Source organism: Canis lupus, chromosome 7, assembly GCF_003254725.2.
Source record: "Canis lupus dingo isolate Sandy chromosome 7, ASM325472v2, whole genome shotgun sequence".
Taxonomy (NCBI): Eukaryota; Metazoa; Chordata; class Mammalia; order Carnivora; family Canidae; genus Canis; species Canis lupus.
In genome coordinates this window covers 31,421,242-31,446,159 of record NC_064249.1, presented here as the reverse complement: position 1 = coordinate 31,446,159, position 24,918 = coordinate 31,421,242, and the positions used below count along the sequence as shown (strand labels likewise).

The window sequence follows — 24,918 nt, the reverse complement described above, 5'->3', positions numbered from 1 at the left end:
TATTTTCATTAATGATCTATGGATATAAGGTACACCTCAGTTTTCCACCTCCTTACCACCTTCCTTAACATCCAACTAATCCCCAACATCAAAGACTTCATAAAAAGCAAAGTTTGGAGGAAATCAATGGATTAGATATGTTAGCCAGAGTGGTAGAGCTGCTTTGCACCTTGCTATCCTCTTACATTACTGTCCCCATAATCCCTCCTGTTCTTCTTTTGTCTGTAATTTTATGCTCTCTCCTTCCCATTTCTTTTTCTCTGTTCCCTTTTTATTTTTTGGGGGGAGCAGGGTACCAAACCTACAGTAACTCCCAAGACTTTGTCCTTTAGCCCACTATCTTTTCCATGAATGCTGCGAGAACATCAATTTTTACGTCTTTAGTCTTCATCTCTATATGATTATTTCCTTGTTTTCCTCACTTTCTTTTCCATATTGTGATCATTTAGCTATCATTGCATTTTGATTACTCTGTATTTTCCTTGAATTTAAAATGCATTTATTTCCAAAGAAATATCAACTCCATGCCTTATAGTTTATCTAGGAATAGTAATATCTTTCAATTATTTTTTCTAATTCACTAGCCCATGCTGTGTACCAGAATCACATGGAGGACTTGTTAAAACACAAATTCCTAGTTCCCACCCTCAGAGTTTCCAATTTGGTAGTTCTGGAGAAGGGCCTGGGAATTTGCATTTCTAATCAGGTCCCAAATGCTAATGCTGCTGGTCCAGGGACCACACTTTAAGAACTACAACCAAAGTATACCCTAGACGTGGTTGCCAAATCCATTATTTCAACCTTTGGCTGCTACCTTCTCTTTTATCAGATCAGCACCTTAGTTCAGATTCTCCTTACCTGACTATGGGGACATAAGGAGAGTTTAATAAGTGGTCCTCTTTTCTGGCTCTATTTTCCCTCCTATTTCCCTATTAATTCTCCATTCTCTTGCCAGATAATTGTATCTTAAGCATTAATTCATGTACTTTCTTGCTCAAAAACTTATGGCTCTTATGCTCATATGTTATGCATAAGACATTTTAAATTCTCTACTTGGCTCACAAGGTCTTTCACAGCTTGTAAAAAGTAGATACCCTATTACATACCCTGCCTACTGCAATGGGGTATTGTGAGGATTACACAGATACAGTCAGTTATCATTATTCACAGTTGTTATACTCTATAAAGTGGATAATTAATTAGTGAATACTCAACCATAGATCCTAGGGAAAATACAGAGTTAGGTTCCTACAAGCCTTTGGCAACAACATTTTCATCAACTGATCAATACATAACCTTGTTTTCTCTTCGTTTCTATTTAAAGTCACCTTGTGTAATATATATTGTGGATTTATAGCCATTTTACTCACACAATAGCACTATTAACTCCTGTGTGAATGAAGCGGATCTAATATATGCATTGTCTCCCTGAGGCACGTCACATCTTCCCAAACATGGGAACACTAGACATCACTGAAGCACAATGCCCAGGGGGTCATTATAAACAGTGAGAACAAAAAGCACAGAGGCAAAAAATATGGCACTAAATATATTGCAAAAAGGATACTTGTTTACAGTATAAGCTGAAACAAGAAGGTAGAGTATCACCTTGGTCCACCTCAGCTGGGAAAGTGCATGTAGGGCAACTCAAATTGTTCACCGCTTTGTGTATGTCTACAAATGAACATGAAAGCCTGTGAGTATTGATTTTAGGGATACAAACATTGCAGAACGTATTCTGCATATACAGAATCTATGAATAATGAGGATCAACTAAATTATGAAAACAACTTTCAAAATCAGATATAACAACGATAATAACAAAAATAACAGCTAACATAGAGTGCCTACTATCTGTCAGGAGCACTTAAATTAATGCTTTTAAATGAATACACTTAAATTAATTCATTTAAATCTCACAAAACCCGTATGAGATAAAAGTTTATAGATGAGGAAACTAAGGCACAGGGAGTAAAATAGTATGCTTAGGTTTGCCAGCTAAAAGAATAGTGGTATTTATGCCCAGGGAAACTGGTCCAAAGCCCACATCCTCAACTACCATGTATGAATAGAGGCGAATTTTCTATCACTCCCAATAAGCACCTTCTGCTCTAGTCAGTGTGGTCTCCTACTAATTAGCCCTTCATCAATATTTTCTGAGCTCCTAAAAAAATGTCAAGTGCTATGTTAGATACGGGAGGCACAGAGAAAATAAGGACAGTCCCAGAGTAGGGATGCCAAAAGAACTCTCCAGACTGAAGTCTCAGGGATTTTCTCTAAGTGGAAGTAAAGTTTAACATGAGTTTAGATTAAGAAACAGGAATTAGCACAAAAACATATAAAAAGACAGATATGAAGGATCTCAAAACTAGGCTATTTTTCAGAAAACTAGGGTATTTTTTAATGCTAGAACAAACCAAACATAGGAAATAGTGGGTGGTAAGGCTGCAGATGGAGGATGGCAAGGAAAAGCCTGTATGTCAAGCTCAGGGGCCTGATTTTTTTTTTTTTTTTTCCCTCAAATACTAGGAGCAGTCATTGAATGAGTCCTAGCAGATATCAGACATAAGTAAATCTGGAGTTTAGAAAGATGACTCAAGGCATTGTGGAGGAAAGATTAGAGGGGATTAAGAGAGGAAGTATAGAGTCCTGTTGGGGACTATCCCTGCAATCCAGATAAGACTGGGCCCCAGGCAGAGGCCCAGGAGGTGGAAAGCAAAGCTGGGTTGCTAGAGGAATAAATTGAGCCACCTCTTAATGTCACCTGGTCACCCGAACTATTCTATTGTGTCCTCCCTCAAGCCCCCTTGCCAAAATGCGACATTCACGTTCACCTTTGTGCCTTTATTCTCTTTTCTCACCTGAAATTCACTCTCCTTCCCTCCATCTGTCCAAAACTGATCACTTTGAAGACTTGATCTAAATTTCAGCCTCCCTAAGTTGTCCTTAATTACATTTTCTCAATAATATTTCCCCTTTTTTTTTTAAGTTCTGCAATACATTATTATACTAAACATCTCAGCAGGATCACATTATATCTTGCAAATCATTTCCTGTATATGAAAGAGCCTGGGACCTTACAATTGTGTGAATTTCCTTCAATACCTACCACAAATACCTTGTGCATAGTATTTCAACAGATGTCCAATAAAGGTTAAGCAACCAAGCTAAGAACTTCTATTGGCTCGGCTATTCTTTCAGGTCAGTTGCTTGAACTATTTGTCATTCTCTGTAGGACATCAACAATGTTGTCTGGCACAAATGAGGTTTATACCATCTAACATTCAACAGAACAAAGATATAACGTCATTTCACCTCCCAGCCCTACTGCCCTAGAGTAAAGAGAAAACAGTGTAAGATCTAATTCTTTCTTCACATTCTCATCTCAAATTTTAACTGTTTTTCAGATGCTAATGGCTTTTCATTCTTAAAATTAAGAACACTTTCTCTTTTCTCTTTATTTCTGTAGTTAAAATGTCTTAATTTTTCTCTGAGCTAGTAGAGGGTTTCCACAAAATGAAAATATATTTTCCAGAAAAATCCTTTCTTCCTCTTAACATATTATGGTAAATACCTTGCCCAAATATTACCCATTTTCAATGTGAGTGCCTCCACCACTGTGTCCTGCATCTCTACCCTTCCCAACCACCTCTTACCCTGCCCCTCTCCAGACTCACTGGGTCAATGTGTTTGTCAAACGCCTAAGAATGTTCAGCCTGAGGTAACATCAAGGATGGCTAGACTGACTCATGTTTTCTCCCTTCAACCATCTCTCTGCCTCTCTCCTTTAACCTCTATTTTCCTTAACATGGTTTATATTTTGGTTGTTTACTTGTCTTATAAATCATCACTTTGTAGGTTTATAATAACCATGGAAATTCATCATTAGAGTTTTGAAGGAACTTAAACAATTTTTTCCAACCCTTTGATATGTGTAATACATTCCAACAAAATTCAAGTGGCTTCTTATTTTTATAAGTCATCATTATCCTTTCAGAATTATATTCACCCCACACATTTCTTTTGATCTGACCCATACTTCTTTTACTCTCTAAATTTTTCTATCCCAAGACACATGTGAGTAACTCTCAAGCACCATCAACTAGGCTACCTCATATTACTCACATCTATTTCCTTGATTTGTTCCCAAATAAAGATGTTTCTGAAACTAATAATAAATTGTACTGGGTGGGTTTTGTATATGAAGAGCACTATAATAAACACTTTTACAGAGAACCAATGGAAAAAATATTTAATTCCTCAAATGAGTTTGTGATAAATTAGGCATTGAGGAGATCCAGGAGCACTGATCAGAGCAGGATCCTAAGAGAGAGTTTTGTTTTGAAGATTTTTTTTAATTTATTCATAAGAGATACAGAGAGAGGCAAAGACATAGGAAGAGGGAGAAGCAGGTTCCTTGTGGGGAGCCCAATGTGGGACTCCATCCCAGGATCCTGGGATCACAACCTGAGCCAAAGGCAGATGCTCAACCGCTGAGCTAACCAGGTGTTCCCTGAGAAGAGTTTTTAAGCCAATTTCAAAGAAAGTTAAAATTGGACTGATATAGGATTTTGCCAGTTATCTCAAGTCATAAGCATTTTGCTGAACTTTGAGAATTTATTTGCAGATGAACTATCCAACATATGGGGTAAGAGAGTGCTGATATTGTTTAATTTCTTTTCATTATCCAAGACTTGTAATAGACATGGCTATACACAATTCATAAAAACCATAATGTGTAGAGAGCCTTAACTTTCAACTGTCTGATATTATCAATTCTTACCCAAAGCTTGAATTTTTAAACATCAAGTTTTATTCTATTTACCTTTCAACTGGTCCATTTGCATTAGAAAGGTATAAGGAGTTTTAGGAAAATGCTTCATTTTATAGGTATAGTTGACTCTTGAATAGCACAGTTAGAGGCACCAACCACCCACACATCCAAAAATGTCTGTATTACTTTTGACTGCCCCAAAACTTAACTACCTGTAGACTAAAAGACTTAGTGATAACATAAACAGTTGATTGACACATATTTCATATGTCATATGCATTATATACTGCATTCTTACAATAAAGTAAGCTAGAAAAAAGAAAATAGGATTAGGAAAATCATAAGGAAAATACATTTATAGTACTGTATTTATGGGAACAAAATCCACATATAAATGAACTTGCACAGTTCAAACCCAGGTTGTTCAAGAGTCAACTATAATTTCAAATGCAAAAAAAAAAAAAAAGTTTAAATTGTAGTAACCAGTTTTGCTATTGTATATTAATCTTTAATATAGAGGCAAACATTTTTAGACATTATAATTATATGTTGTAGAATTTAAGAGTTTACTGTTTAAATAGTATTTCAAATTATGAAAAATTTTAAAACAGAATTGAAAGACAGTCCTATTTGTTTTTTGAAATAATCCTTTAGGCATAGCAGATTTTCAGAGTGTAGCACTTGAAAATAATCAATAAATGAGGTCCTAAATAATGTAGTTTTATCTGAAAACTTTCTAATTCTATAAAGCCATCAATAAAACCCTCAGGGAGAAAGCTATAGTTCTTTCTCCTTGCATAAGTGCCAGCTCTATTTGCTTTAAGCATCAGACTCTCTGACAATACCACAGCCTTTACCTTCTTTTAGTTGAGAAAAGATTTTATGAGTCATGTGTTTTTTCTAGGGATATGGAGCTCTCAGAATTATTAACTACACGGAAAGAGTAAAAGTCAAAACTCATTCAAATAAATTCCAGTGTGCTCAGATTGAGAGAACAGGTGCCTGAACTCACATCTGAAGAAAAACTTAAGAGGGTGCTTTCCAACCCTGCTCCATGCCTCTGACTAAGCAGTCCTAGAGATCTCGCATTACAACCACAGAATAATGCAGGCAGCCTGGGATGGACCAGAAAAACTCTTCTATTCATCATTTGTACAGAGTAAACTGGCTTAAAATCTCGCATAGCCTTCAGCAGTGGTAATTTAGAGAGATACTGAACTGCCATCTAGTGACTAAGAAGAAAAAAGCAGGGTACTTCACATGAAAACTAAATTGTAAGTTTTTTGAGTCATGAAACACTGAGGTTAGCAAAATTGGCATGATGTAGCACACCAAAGTCATGCTAAAACTTAAAAATGTATAGGTAAACTAATGAGTCTATGTGCCTCTGAAACATATCTTGACCTCTGCCTCTTACAAATGATATAGTTTAAATATAATGGGACAACTTTTAAAATAAACTTTTCATCTATCAATCTAATGATTTTGGCAACTATTCATAAGGCAATTGCTCATGTTTAAGTATAATTTGTATCATACTATAGCAAACATGTATAAAATCAAACAGACCTATATTTGAGTCCTGGCTCTTAACCCTTTCTCAATTCTCTGATTGTAAATAAGTTAACTACTATAAACATCTTTTTCTGTATTAGTTAAACATTAATTATAATAGCTATTTTAAAGAACTATTATAAGAACTGCATAAAATAATACAGTGAAAGAGTATGTGCACAGTAGATTGGTAATTAATTCAATTTTCCTGTATCCCTTTGATGGCCACTTAGTTTCAGCACTTATGAAACATACACATATCAAAGGAAGGAACCAATCTATAAGTAAACTGATGACAAAGAAAGTAAGCAATGTCATTGTTGAGGATTTAACCTTAATTGCTTCCAAATTATTTTTTCCTCTCAATTACTTTCGGCTTCTAGAGAGTTCACTGGCAACAAGGAAAGATGTGAAATTTAAATCCATCTATTTCATCGCTGAGGTTCCAAAACTAGAACATCAAGCATTTGTAAATCACCCAGTGCCATCAGGTTTTCTGCTTATTACAATATATTTTACCACGGTTCACAGCTCAAGAAAAATAGAAAAATCACTATAATTTTTTTAAGATTTTATTTATTTATTTGACAGAGAGAGAGCACAAGCAGAGGGAGTAGCAGAGGGAGAGGAAGAAGCAGGCTCTCCACTGAGCAGGGAGCCCAATGCGGGGTCAATCCAGGATCCTGGGATCATGACCGGAGGCTCAACCAACTGAGCCACCCAGCCTCCCTGAAAAATCACTCTAATTTTATATACATGAATAGATACCTTGAATCTTGGTACATAGAGCAAAGTTGCACATGTTTATCATTTTTGATAGTATAGACTATATTTTGTTGAGGCTTTCTTTGGCATTATCATGTATCACAAAATTAAGTAACATGTAAATTTAGGAACATGTAAATCTAGTATATTACATTAGATATACTTAGTCATGCCTCAAAAAAAAAGGCTATAAAAATGAGGGGATATTTTGAGGGCACTATTTTTCTTAATTATTCCTGAACTTATTTCTCTTTACCTCTTTTTATCTTTCTTCATCTCAATCACTACTGGCTAATCATTACACAGTTAATTAACTGAGAACACCATCCCTCTCCAAGTGCCCTGGCCTCACATAGTTCTCTGCTCTGACAAAAAGCTAAAAGAACATGTTTTATGACACTATCCTTAAGAGTGTCCTTAACCTTACAATAATGGGCAATGTGGCTACATTTTTTGATTGCTATTACTATTATTATTATTATTTTAATTTAGAGAGAGAGAGTGCACATGGGGGTGGGAAGGCACAGAAGGAGAGAGAGAATCTTAAGCAGGCTCCATACCCAGTACAGAGCCTGAGGTGGGGCTCAATTTTACCACCCTGAGATCATGACCTGAGCTAAAATCAAGAGTCAAATGCTTAACTGACTGGGTCACCCAGACACTCCAATTATTATTTTTTTAACTGAAGTACAATTGACATATTAGTTTCAGATGGGTAAAATAAGTGAAGGGGATTTAAGAGGTACAAACTTCCAGTAATAAAAGAAACCAGTCATAGGGATGAAAATATAGCATGGGTGTTTATAATATTGTAATAACTTTATAGCTATATTTGTTTTAAAGCATGAGTAACTTTTAAAATAAAATTCTTGACCAGTGTTACATCCTCACTTCTCCTTAGGAGGAGCACAACTTTTCATGTCTGGTGCAAGACTGCTCCTTTTCAAAAGGGAAGTCATTTTTTAACTTGGAAAAGCTCTCAAAAAACCATCAAATTCGTTAGTTATACTGAGAAAAACACTATGTCCCAAATTGCCTCGTATGTTGTTATACACTAACAAGAAAGTCTTGTCACCTACTAGACCACTCTGGAGGACAGACTCTTCTTACTGATAATTTGTAATACTAAGTTATTTTCAAAAGATTAGTTGGGGGAAAGTATAAATACATTCTTAAAAAATGGTTTTGTATCCAAAAGAAAAACTGCTATCCACAATTACTATTCCATATAAGCATTTCCTTTCTTCAAGTCTTTTTTCCTTTAATAGTATTTTGATATAAGAAAAAAAAAAACACATAAAATTTGGCTTTTTTAGTAACAGAAAAAAAATATTTCTGTGGAAATTAAACAGACACTAACTAATGTTTCATCCACTAAAGCAACTTAGGAAAATGATTTGATTTTAGGAAAGCTCTGGAATTTTTTTTAAAACTCGTATCCATGTGACTATTATTTCAGCCAGGCACATCTCCATGTGACATCTGGAATGGCCACCGTTTCCTGGAGTCAGCTGCTGTCAGGCCCAACTCTTTGGCCAGATATAGAATGATGCAGCTTCTAAAAAGCTTGTAGTCAGTTCCACTTCAAGGTTGATTTTCTTTGCAAAGCCTAAATGGAAGAAAACATTCCCTTCCACATGACTAGATTCCCCTAAAGGCTTAAGAGAAATAAGGGTGGCCTAAGCTAGTTGGCAGATGAAAAAATAAATCAGAATCTGTCACAATTTTAAGACAAGCAAGAGAGAAAGTAAGAAAGAAAGAGTAGGATTCAACATCCTAATAAGATCTTCTTACCCGCTGAACAGCATCTGAACATTTTTTTGGAGTTTCCAAAACAGCAGACTGAGATTCTGGTTTGGAAAAGAAGAAGGTAGTCAGTATCTTAGAGAAGAAATTTTCCCATTTCCTCAACAGAAAACAAAATGAACTAAAATATATCTTTACCCCGAACTACCAAAAACATCCAATTTATCTTCCAATTATACTTCTGTATTATGAGGAGGACATAACTACTCTTCAGTATATAGAACACATTTAATGACTAACACGTCATTATTTTTAAAATTAGAATAGCCTCAGGCCCTTGACACATCAATCATAATTACTGTTCTCAGTTGCCACTTTCAATTGAGTGTTTCTACTGAAACATTCACTTACTATATTATTCACTTAGCCAAAGTCTGTACAATGACAGAAGCCAACTCATCAATCTTAAAGACAGAATTTAATTGTCTTATCTATTGACAAATTACCTTCTAATTTCACTACCACCAAGAGGCATTGAGTAATAAGGGGTTCTGAAGGGATTTTGTTCCTTTATTTGCCTTTGAGACTCTATGAGTCTGCAAATTCATGCTGGAAAACCTAAGGGATAACCAATTCCAGGATTACTTTTTAGGTGAAGGAGCAATTTCTTCTAAGTGAAACTTGCATGAAAATTTAAAAACAAAAAATAAAAACAAAAGGGCCTTCAGAAATCCCCAGTGCTCCATGGAGCATAATCTGAAACCAACTCATTGTGTCCTCTGTCCAAATTTATAGCTGAGAAATCAGAGGCTATAATATAAGCAATTGGTGGGAAGTTGAGATGAGAGTTTGTCTCCAGTCACATGGCTCCCCACCCACAACTAGCATGCAGACCAGACACCTGACAAAAAATAGCAGTCACTCTTGAGGATAATTTAGACATCCCTAATTTAGCAGGATTTTAGTTGATACATGTTACAATGCCATAGAAAAATAAAATATGCCTACTATTTAAACTTTGTAACATTGTTAAACTACATTGAAAGTGCATTTCACAGAGATTAAAGCACAGTCTCTGTACAGGCCCACTGACCTTCTTCCATCTGTCCATAGTCCCTGACCTCTCTGACCATCTCTGCCTTTCCCCCTACCCTGACCTTCTCACTACCCTTAAACGTGCAATCATATTCCCTCCACAAGGTCTCTGCTGAGGTGGAATATCTTTTGGCATGTCCCCTTGCCTTGCCCCTTCCCTAGGGCTTTGTTTCAGACTTCCTGCACTCTTTTGAATAAAATGGCAATCCCACACACTGCTATCACCCCTCATCCCCTGTCTCTTACTTTCTTTGTAACATGGAGCCTCACATGTTATATGTGATGCCTATTTTACATGTGATCGCCTCCAATGTTTATCTCTCTTACTCTACCATAACGTAAGGCAGGGATTTTTGTCCTTTTTTCCCCATGATATCTCTGACATCTAGAATAGTGCCTGGCACAAAGTAGGTGCTTAAAATACTTGCTGAGTAATTGTAGGAGTGAATGGAAGGGGTGATCAAGAGAATAATCAAATCATGAAAGGGGTATTCCGGGGGAGGGAGAATGGGAGTAAGGATTTTAAAGGGGGCAATATAGATACCACTTTGCCTTTAGCTACTTCCTGCACCTCAGCTAAGAGTTCATTTTTCAAAAGAAAAATCCTTGAAAAGAGCATGAAGTAGTCACTTACCAACAGAGGTCACTGTGGCCATAAAATATTAACAAGTGGCCTTATATTAAAACATAAGCATTTTCCCAGACAAGTATTCGATTTCGTTGAGGTAATTAAAAAGGGAGTCTCCTTTTTTACGTCTGCTCTGAACTTAACACCAGAGTTAGCTCATTTTGAATAAGGATCCTAACATCAAAGTCAAGCAGCAATTCATATTAGAGCAAATCTGAACTCTTGAACACTTTTGTTTCTAGTTACCTCCAAATCCCCAAACACAATAGATTCTACATAAGGTCCTGGGGCTTTGTATTGATGGAAAACACTTTTCTTCTTTTGTTTTTTATTTTGATTGTTCAGGGAGAACCCAAAGGATCTCCTGGTGGAACACCAACAGTTCTTTGTATTAGAAATATATACAGTGTTTCTTAGCTTTTTTTCTTTTTTTTCCCTATAGCCATAGACTTGGTGACCCGCCCCAAAAAAGCAAACTTCTGGGCTCTGATGTTAAAAAAGAATGCATACAGTTTACTAGAATAATGAACTAGAAAGACAGTCATTTTTCTGAATCCTCCTCCTCCCAAACTTTCAGTTCCCCTCTGTCAAAAAATTCAGTGGTGCCAGAATTTAATTCATTCCCCCACTCCCTCTCTCCCATTATACTTCTTATTTCTTTGAATCAGTGTATTACAACATCTAAGAGAAATTTATGGAAAATGCTTTCTTCAAAATCATAAACTGAAGCATAGGAGTTCTATCGAGAGTGTCAAGATTTTAAGATGAAAAAGATGTACAGAGTAACTGCACTGCAAAACAAAGGTAAAATGAAAGAGAACTCAGAGAAAAAAAAAAGTTAAGGAGAAGACAACTAAAGAAAAAACAAACAAGGCATAGGAAGGAGAAAATAAAAAGAAGCATGAGATACAGCACAAAGTAGTGTGAGTAGAGAGAAAATGGCATGTTTGCAGCAAATGATAAGTAAACTGGTTTCTGAGTAGCTGCTAAAAGCTAGGGTCAATGGGCCAGGGAATTTGAGAAATCCACTTAGTTCTAACATTCTTAGAATAATTACCTCTGGTACAAATGCCCATGACACTTATTACCAACCCTTTCCTCTCCCAGCATCCAGAAGCATTCAAGAATTGCTTTCCACTCAGCTCTGGAACTGACAGTCCAGTCCCCATTACATATTCATCACCCAGGATAGTTGTTATTAAAGAGTAACCCAGTGAGAGCTCTCTCAAGGGTACATTTAAAACTGCCAACTCCTTCACTGACCCTTCTTAAGAATTCAGAAACTAGACTGTTTTTGAAAACAAAAACAAAAACAAAAATCACTGTGAAGCACAGTAGGAGAAAGAACGTTCCTGACAAAACTTTACGTGTTCTAAATAAATCGATAATCTAAAATTCTGGGCTCCCCACAATTCCAAATATGTTTCAGAAATGAACTCTTCATCATCACAAAATAAGCCTATAACTTGTAAAACAAAACAAACTTGGATGAGTTTTATATTTGTAGAAAGAAAGAAAATGAGGATATTCCTCTGTGCAATGAATGGAAAATAAACTAAATCACCTTTTTAAAGCTTATAAAGTATGCCTTCTAAAAATGAATTAAGCAGTCTCCAGTTTTACATTTTAAGTAAAAACGCACTTACATAAAATTATTAAAATACAGTTTCTTTAATGATGCATACACCAATTTGATTCAAGTCTAGTCAATTTAACTGAGGGAGAACTTATTAAATGTTATTTAAATAGTATGACTTATGGTTAGCTACCTAATGAATGGGAGATGTTTTTAATTCTGGTATATCATGTCCTTCCATAAATGAAGATAGAATTAAACATGCAATTTTCCTAAAAGAGTTCAACTCTATGTTCTGCTTATTTGATTACCTCACAGTATGGATATACCCCTCATTGTCATTGTAACACACAAGCTTTAGCTTGCATATATAAGAAAGAAATGCAGGCCAAAATTACAAAAGAAAAAAAAAAAGAAAGAAAAAGAAAAGAAAGAATTACCTATAGGAGACATGGTCAATCTTTCAATATTTTCTAGCACATTTTATCCCTTAATCAAGTGGCAAGCTGAGAAATAGAACACTATCAGATTCTTCCTGGGTTCCTTATAGAATTTCTGTATTACCTCAATGGAATGTATATATGTTAAAGCATTCAGACTACACCTGGAAATGAGTTGATGATACTGTTTGCCTTACATCACACAGAATCTCTCTTATTAGGAACACTTCTTTTTTATATAGAAGCCCAGAAAAGTGCTTCTCTGAGACACTGTTGCTTTTAATCTCATAGACATAGGGGATGATGAGAGAATTGTCCCCATTTCCCTTTCTGCTTTAAATCTGAGGAAAATTAAAAAAAAAAAAATCTGAGGAAAAATTTCCAACTACCTTTGAAAATTCCAAGTGCTTCTGAAATACATCTGTGTGCTACCTTACCTCAGTTTCATTTTACTGTTTATCCTAAATTCCTTTCAGCTTGATTTATTTTCCTTTGTAATCCTTTTGTATATCTTAGATATTTATATGCTGCTCAAATCTCTTCTAGAGCAAAGGTGGGTTACACTGCTTTCAGCCAACATTTAAACATGAGTTTTAGAATTTCAATATAAATAGTCTCTGCCATGTTTCTACCACCTCTCCTTCCACGTATTTTCCTCCAGGATTTTCTGCCCCAAAATTGCTTTCCTAAATATTACTTCTCCAGCCATTTACATTTTCAGAGAAAGATAAAAGGCTTGAAGTTTCAAAGAGACAACAAAGAATGATCAAGTCCCTACACACATCTAGACATCCTGCCCCTATTCTCCATAAACTAAAGTTATTATCTCTTTCATCTCTGTGAATCTAGTGAATAATTTTTGAAACTTGGTATTGAGTCTGGAAAATGATCCATGGGCACACACACAAAATTCTCTCAAATACTTGCATTAATGTGCTAAGTAGATATTTATTTTTGATCTTCTTCCAAAAAAGATCTTAATTTATTGGCTTAAATATATAAACATATACTATGTGCCCAAAAGCCTTGAAATGTTGGGAGTCTCCAAGGAAGACAGATATGTACAGATAAATTATAATGCATATGTAATTTGAATGATACAGATATGAATAAAATGCCATGGGACTCCAGAAAAAAGAACAACCAGAGAAGCTGAGGAGGGTGTTGCATAGTATAAGTAAAGGAAAATGAAGGGAGAGAAGATAAAGAGAAAACAACCTAAATGGAAAGGTTTTCTTCTTATCAATGCTTCTACCACCAAACTTTGTAAAACGTTGCTTCCTAATTTCCTGTCCAGCTAGACTTATCCTTCCAGGAGACATTTTATAGACTTCAAAAGGTCAATTTTCACACCTTGGGCTCTTCTGTGGTAACAATGCCAACTGCAAAAGATTCCCAAGAATTTGAAGCTTTTGTCCAGCTTACTGGTAGGGAGAGATACCAAGGCTTCACCTTGACCTCTGCACTTCAAATCCATATAAAGGACGTTTGGGATTTTTTTTTTTTTATCATTATATGAAAGGTGGAGAAAAACCTCTCTTACAGAAGGAATTATAAAAATATTTAAGTCAGATGCAAGAGAAATCTGACTTAGCTGGACATGTGAATTAGTAATCAATATGAAAAAGAGCTGCAAGACCAAAATTAACAAGTTTTCATTTTTCTAAGATGTAACTGAAAGTCTTTTTCTTCAAAAAGAAAAAAGTCACTGAACTGTTTTACTTTGATCTAAAATTGAAAGGGGCTACATGTTGGTTTTATACTGGTTTTAACCATGGTGCCATTACACAACAATGTATAGCAATCAGTCATTAAGTGTACTACAAAGAGTTTATTACTACTAATATTTATGTTATCAAGTTTGCTCCATATATATATATATATTTTAAAGCAGTAGATTCTATGCAAGGTTTTTGCTATACTACTGATATTCTCACTCTTACAATTGACTGACTAGGAGGGAGAAGGTAGTATGGTCCTCAGAAGGAGAATGCCCTATGAAGTCACAGCAGGAAAGGTTTAAAAAGTGCCATTAGATCATTTGGACAAAAGAATGCTATACAGTTGTTGAGGTTTACAACAGATCAACTGGAGAAAAAAAATCACTACACAATATTATTTTCTACTTACCTCCATCATCCTCTTCAAGAATGCATATTTTAAAAGGATACAAGTTACTATATTAAAAATTACTTGATCTGGCATTTTGCAAGCTACATCAAATAACAAAGAAAACTACATTATTAAGTTCCTGGTATCAATTCCAATTATCACTTTTTACCAAACCAAAATTTAGATTATCACTAGCTTTCGATTTACTCCTCCTCCAGCATACAAAATCAGTAATATAAAATATTTCAAACTTTTTTAAAGTGCCTTAAAATTTTAGAGGAGAATATAAATGTTTCCAAAAAGTGGGTAAAGATATACCAGGGAAGAAAAAAATGAAAATACCACACTAATCATGATGTAAAACACAAGACATGGAGAGCAGGAAAGAAAGCTCTCAATGAAACTAATCAATTCTACTATACCTACACCTGGCTATTTCCTGTCAAGAAGCTGAAGTAATTTTTAACATGAATAACATAGTGTACTTAACGCGAACAATATTTTAAAACTTTTTAAAACTAAATATGCTTTTATGTGACTGCTTTATTTTCAGGTGCTATCATGTTAGAACCCCTTCATCTTGGAAAGCATAGGCATTAAGGAACTCTATACCTTGGCCCTTGATCAACTGTTCTGTGTTAAAAGAAACTCAGAGCCCAACACTAATAATGTTTCCTACTTTCTCTTTCTCATTTGTTGTTCATTTCTGGGAGTACAGTCCACAGAGTGAGCATTAAGCAGGGTTTCAAAAGCATTTAATTAGACATTAAAAAGGGGACATGCACGGTTGAGTGTGGAGTCCCATAGAAAGAACTCTGACTTAGCTGGACATGTGATCTTTAATAGAAAGAAAGGTAAATAAATGCATCTCTCCCGAGACTGGATTGTAAACACCATATTCACTTTGGAAAGGGGCCTAGAATAAAATCCTTGACACTGTGGGCCATTGTTGGTTTTAAAGGGAACTCATGGAAAACTAATAAAGATATCAAATAGTGCTAATAATGATAACAGTAGCAAACACTTAAACCAAGCCTGGCATTGCACCCTAAATGCTAACTGTGCTTTAACATGCATTAACTCATATAATCCTCAAAACAGCGCTACGTAGTAGATGCTATTCTTATTGACATTTTACAGGTAAGGGAATTGAGTACAAGGATTAAGAAATTTGCCCAAGGTAACAAACCTCCATGCTCTTATGTTATACTCTTTTATTACAAGTCCAGATTAATGACTTTCTTTCTATGAGCAGGGGCAGGATCAGAGGGAGAGAGAGAATCTCAAGCGCACTCCCTGCTGAGCTCAGAGCTCAACTTGGGGCTCAATCTCATGACCCTGATATCATGACCTAAGCCAAAATCACAAGTCAGATGCTTAAACGAGCCATCCAGGAACCTTTAAAAAAAAAATCAAAATTCTTAATTCTAACATTCATGCTACTATTTAGGAAAATTTGGTGAGGGTAGATTTCTAAAGAGTAATGGTGCCCTCCCATGTAGTTTCCACTTATGAGTCAGTCCACTGAGAAATCCGGATTTTATTATTCCAAATTGAAGAATGTAAAAAAAGGAATTAAACAACCAAATTTCATAAAATATTCTTACACAAATATGATTCTTAATTCCTAAAACAAACACAAAGTGTTTTCCCACTTTCAGACTCCATATAAAGCTGATATTAATCTCATGCTATCTTCCCAGCCAATAACACAAAAGACTTTAACAAAAGATACAAAACAACCAAAAAGAAAAATTTTAAAGAAGAATAAATACATCTGAACATTGTAGTTTTGAAAAGATCATTTAAAATTTAGGTTTAATGAAATTTTTATCTCTATCACTCTGAAGGTAAAGAAAAAGATCAAGAAAAGCATAAGGAAAGCAGTAAAGGAAGACAGTCAGAGTAGAGAAGTAAGGTAGTCACCATCCTTGAAGGCAAGAGACAGAAATTTCCCTTTGGAGTTCTCAGTCCACACAATACAGAGCTTCAAGCTCAGGTAGTGGCTATAGATGGTCACTTGTAGCAGTAGTTCGCAAACTTTTGTATACACAATAATAACTGTGTAATTCCAGTATCCCATTCCCTAAAATTCTGACTCAGCAGTCTTGAAGGTGGAACATAAAAATTTTCAATTTAACAAGACTCCCAGTGATTTTACTTGAGTTAGCTGCAGACTGTAATCGAAGAAATACTTAGAAAAGAAATGCAGACTCACTAGCCAGTAAGCACTGCACAGGTACTTTATGTTATGCACTTTCAGAACATGCACTGTTCCTGGGGTCCCACCTGTTTCAGCATCCTTGGGCCTGTGTTCTTCATCACGAGGTTTAGATGGTGGCCAAACAGATGGGACTCGCCTGGGAAACTGTCCTTCTGTGTAATCCAGTGAGTGAGTGGGTTGGCTGACTGCAGCCCAGGTATAAAGTTGATCTTGCTATATTTAAAAATAAAAAATAAAAATAAATAAATACAATGTAAAGCTATTTTAATCAATCATGAAAAAAATGAAATCTTTGATCACTACAACTTCATTTCTATCATATATATATATACACACACACACACATATATATACATTCATTTTGGGGGTGTATATACACATATAAAACAACACTGCATACTATCCAATGTAGACTCATAACATAAACATCCTTTCACATAGTCATTTCATTTTCATGACTATACTTGTCTCAACTGCTTTTCTATAGCAAAACTCGGTCTTTCTTCAGTGGTACAGATGCCATAGGGGTCTGCAAGGAATTATCAGAAAATCCAGACATTCAATCAGGGGACTCCCTGAACTAGCATCTTTAAGACATTTGAATGTGATGTCCCTTTAAAATCTGTTTAAACACTCGTAGCAAAGTCAAAGGACAGGCTGTACTTGGGCACCACTGGACAATAATAGCTTCCTTGCCTTCAACAACAAAAAGCCTAGGAAACCGACTTATCTTGGGTCCAGGCTGGGAACTGTTTGGAACTGAAACCATGAAAAAGTAAATGAACCTGCCAAGAATAAAAGAATTGGACAGGGATCTTCTGGCAAAGAAAGTGCTTCCCAGCTGCCGACCAACAGAATCTGGACAGAAAGAGAAGGCTCATAACTATACCTAGTGCCAGAGAGCAAAGTGGAAATCTCACAAAGGAAGTCACTTTGAGGCCCATAAACACCTTGGAAAATTGCTCATTAGGATTTCAGAATAACATGTTTAACCATTTTAGGATGCATGTGCTCAATAGACGTATGCCCTAGGTTTCTTTGTGACATTTTCCTTACTTATAGGTATATTTCCCCATAGCTTTTGATCAACATAAGTAAAGTAAAGAGAATAACAGTATGATAGAGGTGAAGAGCAAATTAAAAACAAACAAACAAAACATATACCGTAATCAGAGAATATCCTCATCCCTACGAGAACAGAGTAAGACTTGGGTGAGAGACAATGTCAAGGCCTGCTGCAGTGCAGCATCCAGTCACTGCTTTAGAAAAATGTCTCCTTTTCTGCTGCCAACCATTAAACACAGAATTCTGCTTCCTTCGTGTCTGCAACACATGAACCTTTCATGGAAAGTGTAGTCAAGCACCTAGCCGGGTGGCAAGCTGTACATTCCCTGACAAAGGAACTCTTGCCTAGAGAGCTTCATCATCTTAATAACAGACCCACTCCGCCTCAGACTTGGCACCATATAAAAAAAGGCAACAATAGTCAAGAGGATAAACAGAAAAAGAAAAAAAAAAAAAGGATAAACAGTTTCGCTTAGGATTTCACAATTCACCAAAATACAAAGTATGCTAAAAGCACTTTATAAGCCTCATATAAACAAACAACAACAATAAATTTTAGTCAGTCCTCCAGTTTTTGAAGCCACACCCCAGGATTGTAATGTATCACAATGCTATGATGGTAATCTCAAAATTGCTCCTTCATAGCATGGCTCCACTAGCAGAAAAGAAGCAAAACACAAATTTCTTTTGTGGCTTTTTAAAACATACAGATGTCAACTCTTCAACCTATCATTTAAATTTTTCTAAATTCCATCCACCCCCACCCCAATTTATCTCTCCATGTTCCCTAAATCAAGCTTCACTCTACTACAATGCCTTTCCAGTTCTCTCCACTCATAGAATCTAATCTATCAGTAAAAGTCTAGCTGAAGTCCCACCTCACCTGGACCACTCCTCCATCAGAACATCAATACAGCACCCTGCCATCCTTCATTTTGAGAAGTAATGGTATGCCATCCAGGATGGTGGCTTAACATTTTTCTGAGTACATCTGATCTTTCCCCAAATTGACTGAAAACTCCTTCAGCATGTGAAGTATGTACACAGGTCCTATAAATCTCCTCTAGCACTTGATAATGTGATGATGACTACATAAAAGCCATTTAACTGTCTACTGAATTAACAGAATTATCAGATACAAAAGAAATAGAAGAGATGGCTTATCAATATGAGCAGTGACAGTAGCTGGTAATCCCATTTTTCTTCATTTACTTAACAAGGTACTGAAAAGGTACTTTGTGGACATCACATGTAAAACAAAGCTATTAAATAATCTGTTCTACCTAATTCTATTGGCAAATATACAATATAAAGAAAAATACGGAGTAGACAAAACTCCTAGGACATTATCAGTGCTGCATCATAGACAAACCTCTTAACTTTACAAGGTCTTGATGTTCTTATCAGTAAATCAGGAAAAACACCTGCCCGTTTTTTTATACGGCTTTTTTTATATGGGTAGCATGAAGTAGGAGCAAATATTATGTGGAAAGAGCTATGATAATGACATGCTGTTATTCAAAAATAACACATCATGCAGCCTGGGTGGCTCAGCCATTTAGCGCCATCTTCAGCCCAGGGTGTGATCCTGGAGACCCAGGATCAAGTCCCACATCGGGCTCCCTGCATGGAGCCTGCTTCTCCCTCTGCCTCTCTCTCTCTCTGTGTGTGTCTCTCATAAATAAATAAATAAAATCTTTAAAAATAATAATAATACATCATGAGTACTACTTGTTTTGATTTTTTAATCTATTTTTGATTAGATCATTTCTTGTATTTAAAAAATCCTTTTCAAAAAAAATAAAATAAAATAAAATATCCTTTTCAGAGGAATTCAAAATTGTCATCATATGTACACATCAAGATATAAAACCAACACTAAATCTTTGCTTTATGGTAGGAAGCTAGTTCAGCACACTTTGGTCTCCAGAGCTCTCTTGGCAATTGCACTGATTGTTCCTAACTTCTTAATTCAAGTAATGATTGCCCTGTGATCTTTCCTCAACCATCCATGAATTTCTTTTTCTTTGTTGTATTTCTTTCTAACATTCCAGAAATATATTTGTTATTTTCCCAAGGAGGGTTATAAGCCCCTTGCTCCAACTACCATATTCTATATCCCACTTTTCCCACAGGATATTATTCTATACACATGAACTACAAGGGTCAAGAGCAATAAAAATTGTTTTTTGACAAATCAAATCATAATTTTCTATCTGGGTTAAAACAAGAATATGTTCCCATGGCAATGCTTTAAATTCTTGAAGTCTCTTTTAACTTTTGTTGAGTTGGATCATTTCTTCTTATTAAAGAAAACAAATATAAGCTTTCTACCATAGGCAGATCAGAAGATTTAAAATCACGTACCAAAAATGACATAAATAGACCATAAGCTTACTACTTCAAAAAAGAAAGAATAGCTACTTATAGCAGATATTTAATAATAACCCCAAAATAACTCAGAGCTATAACGCATAAATAGTTTATTTTAGAGAACCCACTGGAAAATATAATACTCAAAGTTAAGCATTCTAAGAGTATTTCATTGAGATTTTTCAACCCAAAGTAAGGTTTGTTTATCAGTTTAAAATATCTCATGTTAACATTTTTCTGATAGTGCTTTATGCAAGAAAATTTCATGGTCCATTAGTCTGTATGTTAAAGCACAATCTAAACTACTCTCTGAGGGATGCCAGGGTGGCTCAGCAGTTAAGCATCTGCCTTAAGCTCAGGGCATGATCCTGGAGTCCCGGGATTGTGTCCCACATTGGGCTCCCTGCATGGAGCCTGTTTCTCCCTCTGTGCTCTGCCCCCCACCCTCTCTGTCTCTCTCTCTCTCTCTCATAAAGTAAAATCTTTAAAAATAAATATAATAAAATAATAAAATAAGATAAACTACTCTCTGAGAAGTACTGCCATCCCATTGGTATTCCTATGACTCATCAGTGAGTGGGGATGGGATGTCCACACATATGGGAATAAGTCTTAGTCTGGAGTTCCTCACTTCCTCAGAAACTCCTCAGTGCTGCCCCTACTCAAGTGTCTATCAAGGCTGATAGATCTATATTTGGGTGGCAAGTTATAGAACTGTACCTCAGATATTCTAAGAAGTACAATCCCCTATCAAAAATGAGAAGTCTGACTGAGGGTGAATACATATTTTAAAATTAGTGTTTGAAAAAATAATAAAATAAAATAAAATTAGTGTTTGAGTTTTTTTTCTATATCCCGCTTTTCACCCAGGATATTATTATGTACACATGAACTACAAGGGTCAAGAGCAATAAAAATTGTTTTGTGACAAATCAAATCATAATTTTCTATCTGGATTAAAACAAGAATATGTTCCCATGGCAGTACTTTAAATGGGTAAATACCCATTATGGAATTCCCAGATCATATGGTAATACTATTTTTACTTTTTTAAGGAAACTCCATACTGTTTTCAACAGTGGTTGCACCAATTTACATTCCTACCACAGTGTACAGGGATAATCTTATCAACACACGCTCACCAACACTTGTTATTTCTTGTCTTTTCGATACTAGCCATTCTGACTGGTGTGAGGTATTATCTCATTGTGGTTTTGATTTGCATTTCCTGGATGATGAGTGATGTTGAGAATCATTTCTTATATCTGTTGGCCATCTGCATGTCTCTGGGAAAATGTGTATTCAGGTCCTCTGTCCCCATGTTCATTGCAGCATTATTTATAATAGCCAAGATACAGAAGCAACTGAAGTGTCCATCAATAGACGAATGGGAAAAGGTGTGGGGTACACACACGCACACACACACACAATGGATTATTACTCAGGCATGAAAAAGAACAAGAGCTTGTCATTTGTGACCTAGACCAAATTAAAAGGCATTATCCTAAGTGAAATAAAACAGAGAAAAACAAATTCTAAATGATTTCAGTTATATGTGGAATCTAACAAGAAAAACAAATGAAAAAACAAAAAAGACAGACTCATAAATACAGAGAACTGGTAGTTACCAGAAGATATGGGAGAAATAGGTGAAGAGGATTCAAGAGGTACAAATTTCCAGTTATAAAATAGATAAAGGAAGATAAAAAATACAGGAAAGGGAATTATATTCAAAAATATTATAATAGCATATAGTGACAGATGGGAATTATAGTTATTGTGTAAAATGTATAGAATTGTTTCAAAGATTATTTATTTATTTCAAAGGGGGAGAAAAAGAGAAAGAAAGTAGGGGGAGGGGCAAAATAAGAGCAAAAGAGAAAGAATCCACAAGCAGACTCTCCACTGAGCATGGAGCCCGATGTGGGGCTCAATTCAAGGACCCTGAAATCATGGTTGAAATCACAAGTTGGCTACTAGTTAACCCCACTATGCTGTGCACCCAAAACTAATATAACATTGGATGTCTAATTCTGCATAAATAATATGTTTATGTTTGCGGGAGAAAACTAAAAAAATTCAAAAAAGTATACAGTTCATCCATTTCTTTACATATATTCCATTCACCCACAGAGTGCATAGATAAAACCTATCTCAAGCCACCCAAGGACTCTTTTTCCTCAAGAATTACTTCAGCTAAACTGCGCTTGGGTGTGACCTCTAAGAAAAAAAGACTGCTAGGTTCACTAAAAGAAGACAGCTGAAAATATTCATCCCATCACACAATATTTTCTATGAGAGAGTTCTGAAGATAACTATTTCTAAACTAGAATTTCATAGCCTAACCTAAATATTCAATAGTTGGATGGTATCTTGAGTTTATTTGTACTTTTTTCATCTTATGGACCACTGTGTTAACCAAATTTGTTTATTGTTTTGGCTATTGAAAAACTTAAAATAAGCATATGTCCCATTTGCCTCATGTTTTGGAGTTAACAGAATACATGATTTTTATCAGCCCCATTTCTGGCTCCATTTTATTCTTTGTTGTTGTTTTTTTCTTTATACTGATAGCTAATTTTTTTATTTTATGATGTCTTACTTTTCTTACTAATCATTCTAAGTAGTTTTTGAAATAAGCTAGCAATAAACACATAATTTGTATTAGAGAAATGAAGAAAGATCCATTCATATGCCTATTTTAGCTCATTTGAACTTTTTGTAAAATATCTGACTGGATAAAAAGTACATCCATGATAGTAGACAAAATTGTACTCACAATATTTTGGTTTGTATTGACAATTTAATTGTAAAAAAACCAATAGCACAACTCTATAGAATTGCTTTGGGGTAAGGGGAATAAGAAAAACAATATCTAACCAGTACCACATGTGACAGCATGCACTGAATATATTATTGTCTATTGTCTATACTGAATTATTTATGTAGCTGTAATCATGGTGTACATGCTTTCTAATAAATAACATACTACAGATTTTTTTTAAATCACTGCATCATAGTCATGCTTACAAATTATATTTCTGCAATAGTCTTGACACAATTAGCATTACAGTATACTCAATCAACTCTAAAGAGAACATATGAATGTGACTGCTCAAAGCATCCCTGGTCGGCATTTAAAAAAGAAGTTATAGTGATGCCTAGGTGGCTCAGCGGTTGAGCGTCTGTCTTTGGCTCAGGGTGTGATCCTGGGGTTCTAGAAGCGAGTCCCACATCAGGCTCCCTGTGGGGAACCTGCTTCTCCCTCTGCCTGTGTCTCTGCCTCTCATGAATAAAGAAATAAAATCTTTAAAAAAATAAAAATAAAAAAGAAGTTATAAACCTGGAAGGGTATATAAAAATAACATACACAAAAGAATAATAAGAGTAACATCATAAAGACTAAATCTATAGGAGAGCAGAGGTCTTTGAAAATGTTTCAGTGTAATATAAAAAGGGGGTATTTTCTTAGCTATGGAAAAATATTTCATGGTGATCAACTGGAAGAACAAATATTGTTAAAATGTCTGTACTACCCAAAGCAATCTACACAATGCGATCCCAACCAAAATACTGCCAGCATTTTTCACAGAGCTAGAACCCTAAAATTTCTATGGAACCACAAAAGACCCTGAATAACCAAAGCAATCTTGAAAAAGAAAAGCAAGGCTAGAGGTGTCACAAATTCAGACATCAAGATATATGACACAGCAGTAGTGATCAAAACAGTATAGCACTGGCACAAAAATAGAAACCTAGAAAAATGGAACAGAAAATCCAGAAGTGAATCCCTAATTATATGTTCAATTAATCTTTAACAAAACAGGAGAGAATATCCCACAGGAAAAAAGACAGTCTCTTCTTGGGAATATTGTACAGCAACATGCAAAAGAATGAAACTGACCTCTTTCTTTTTTTTAAGATTTATTTATTTATTTATGATAGACAGAGAGAGAGAGAGAGAGAGACAGGCAGAGGGAGAAGCAGGCTCCATGCCGGGAGCCCAATGCGGGACTCATCCCGGGATTCCAGGATCACGCTCTGGGCCAAAGGCAGGCGCCAAACTGCTGAGCCACCCAGGGGTTCCCCACTGGACCACTTTCTTACCACAAACACAAAAATAAATTCAAAGTGGATGTGACAGCAGAAAGCATAAAAATCCCAGAGGAGAACACATCCAGTACCTCTTTGACATCCGCTGTAGCAATTTCCTTTTATATATGTGTCCTGAGACAAGGAAAACAAATGCAAAAATAAAAACTATTGGGACATCATCAAAATAAAAAGCTTCTGCACATTGAAGAAAGCAGCCCAAAAAAAGGGCAACCTACAGAATAGGAGAAGATATCTGCAAATGACATATACTAATAAAGGGTTAGTATCCAAAATATAGAAAAATCTTATAAAAGTCAACACCCAGAAAATAAACAATCCAATGAAAAAATGGGCAAAAGACATGAATAAACATTTTTCAAAAAAAGCCATACTGGTGGCCATATGGAAAGATATTCAACATTACTGATCCTCAGGAAAAATACAAATCAAAACCACAGGTGAGATATTATA

The 24,918-nt window shown here is 35.5% G+C and overlaps 1 protein-coding gene across 8 annotated transcripts in view; it reads right to left on the bottom strand.

Annotated features, from left to right (window-relative positions):
- Positions 1 to 24,918, bottom strand: part of FMN2 (formin 2) — a 370,601-nt gene that overhangs the window by 254,423 nt on the left and 91,260 nt on the right. For all 8 annotated transcript variants that reach the window (XR_007411942.1, XR_007411941.1, XM_049112363.1 and 5 more), the window contains 2 exons: positions 16,980 to 17,127; positions 8,888 to 8,943 (listed from right to left, as the gene is read on the bottom strand). Coding sequence is in view for 6 of the 8 variants with exons in the window: in XM_049112363.1 (XP_048968320.1) it covers positions 8,888 to 8,943; positions 16,980 to 17,127 (204 nt within the window). In the remaining 2 variants the exon portion in view is untranslated. The remainder of the gene's footprint in view (positions 1 to 8,887; positions 8,944 to 16,979; positions 17,128 to 24,918) is intronic.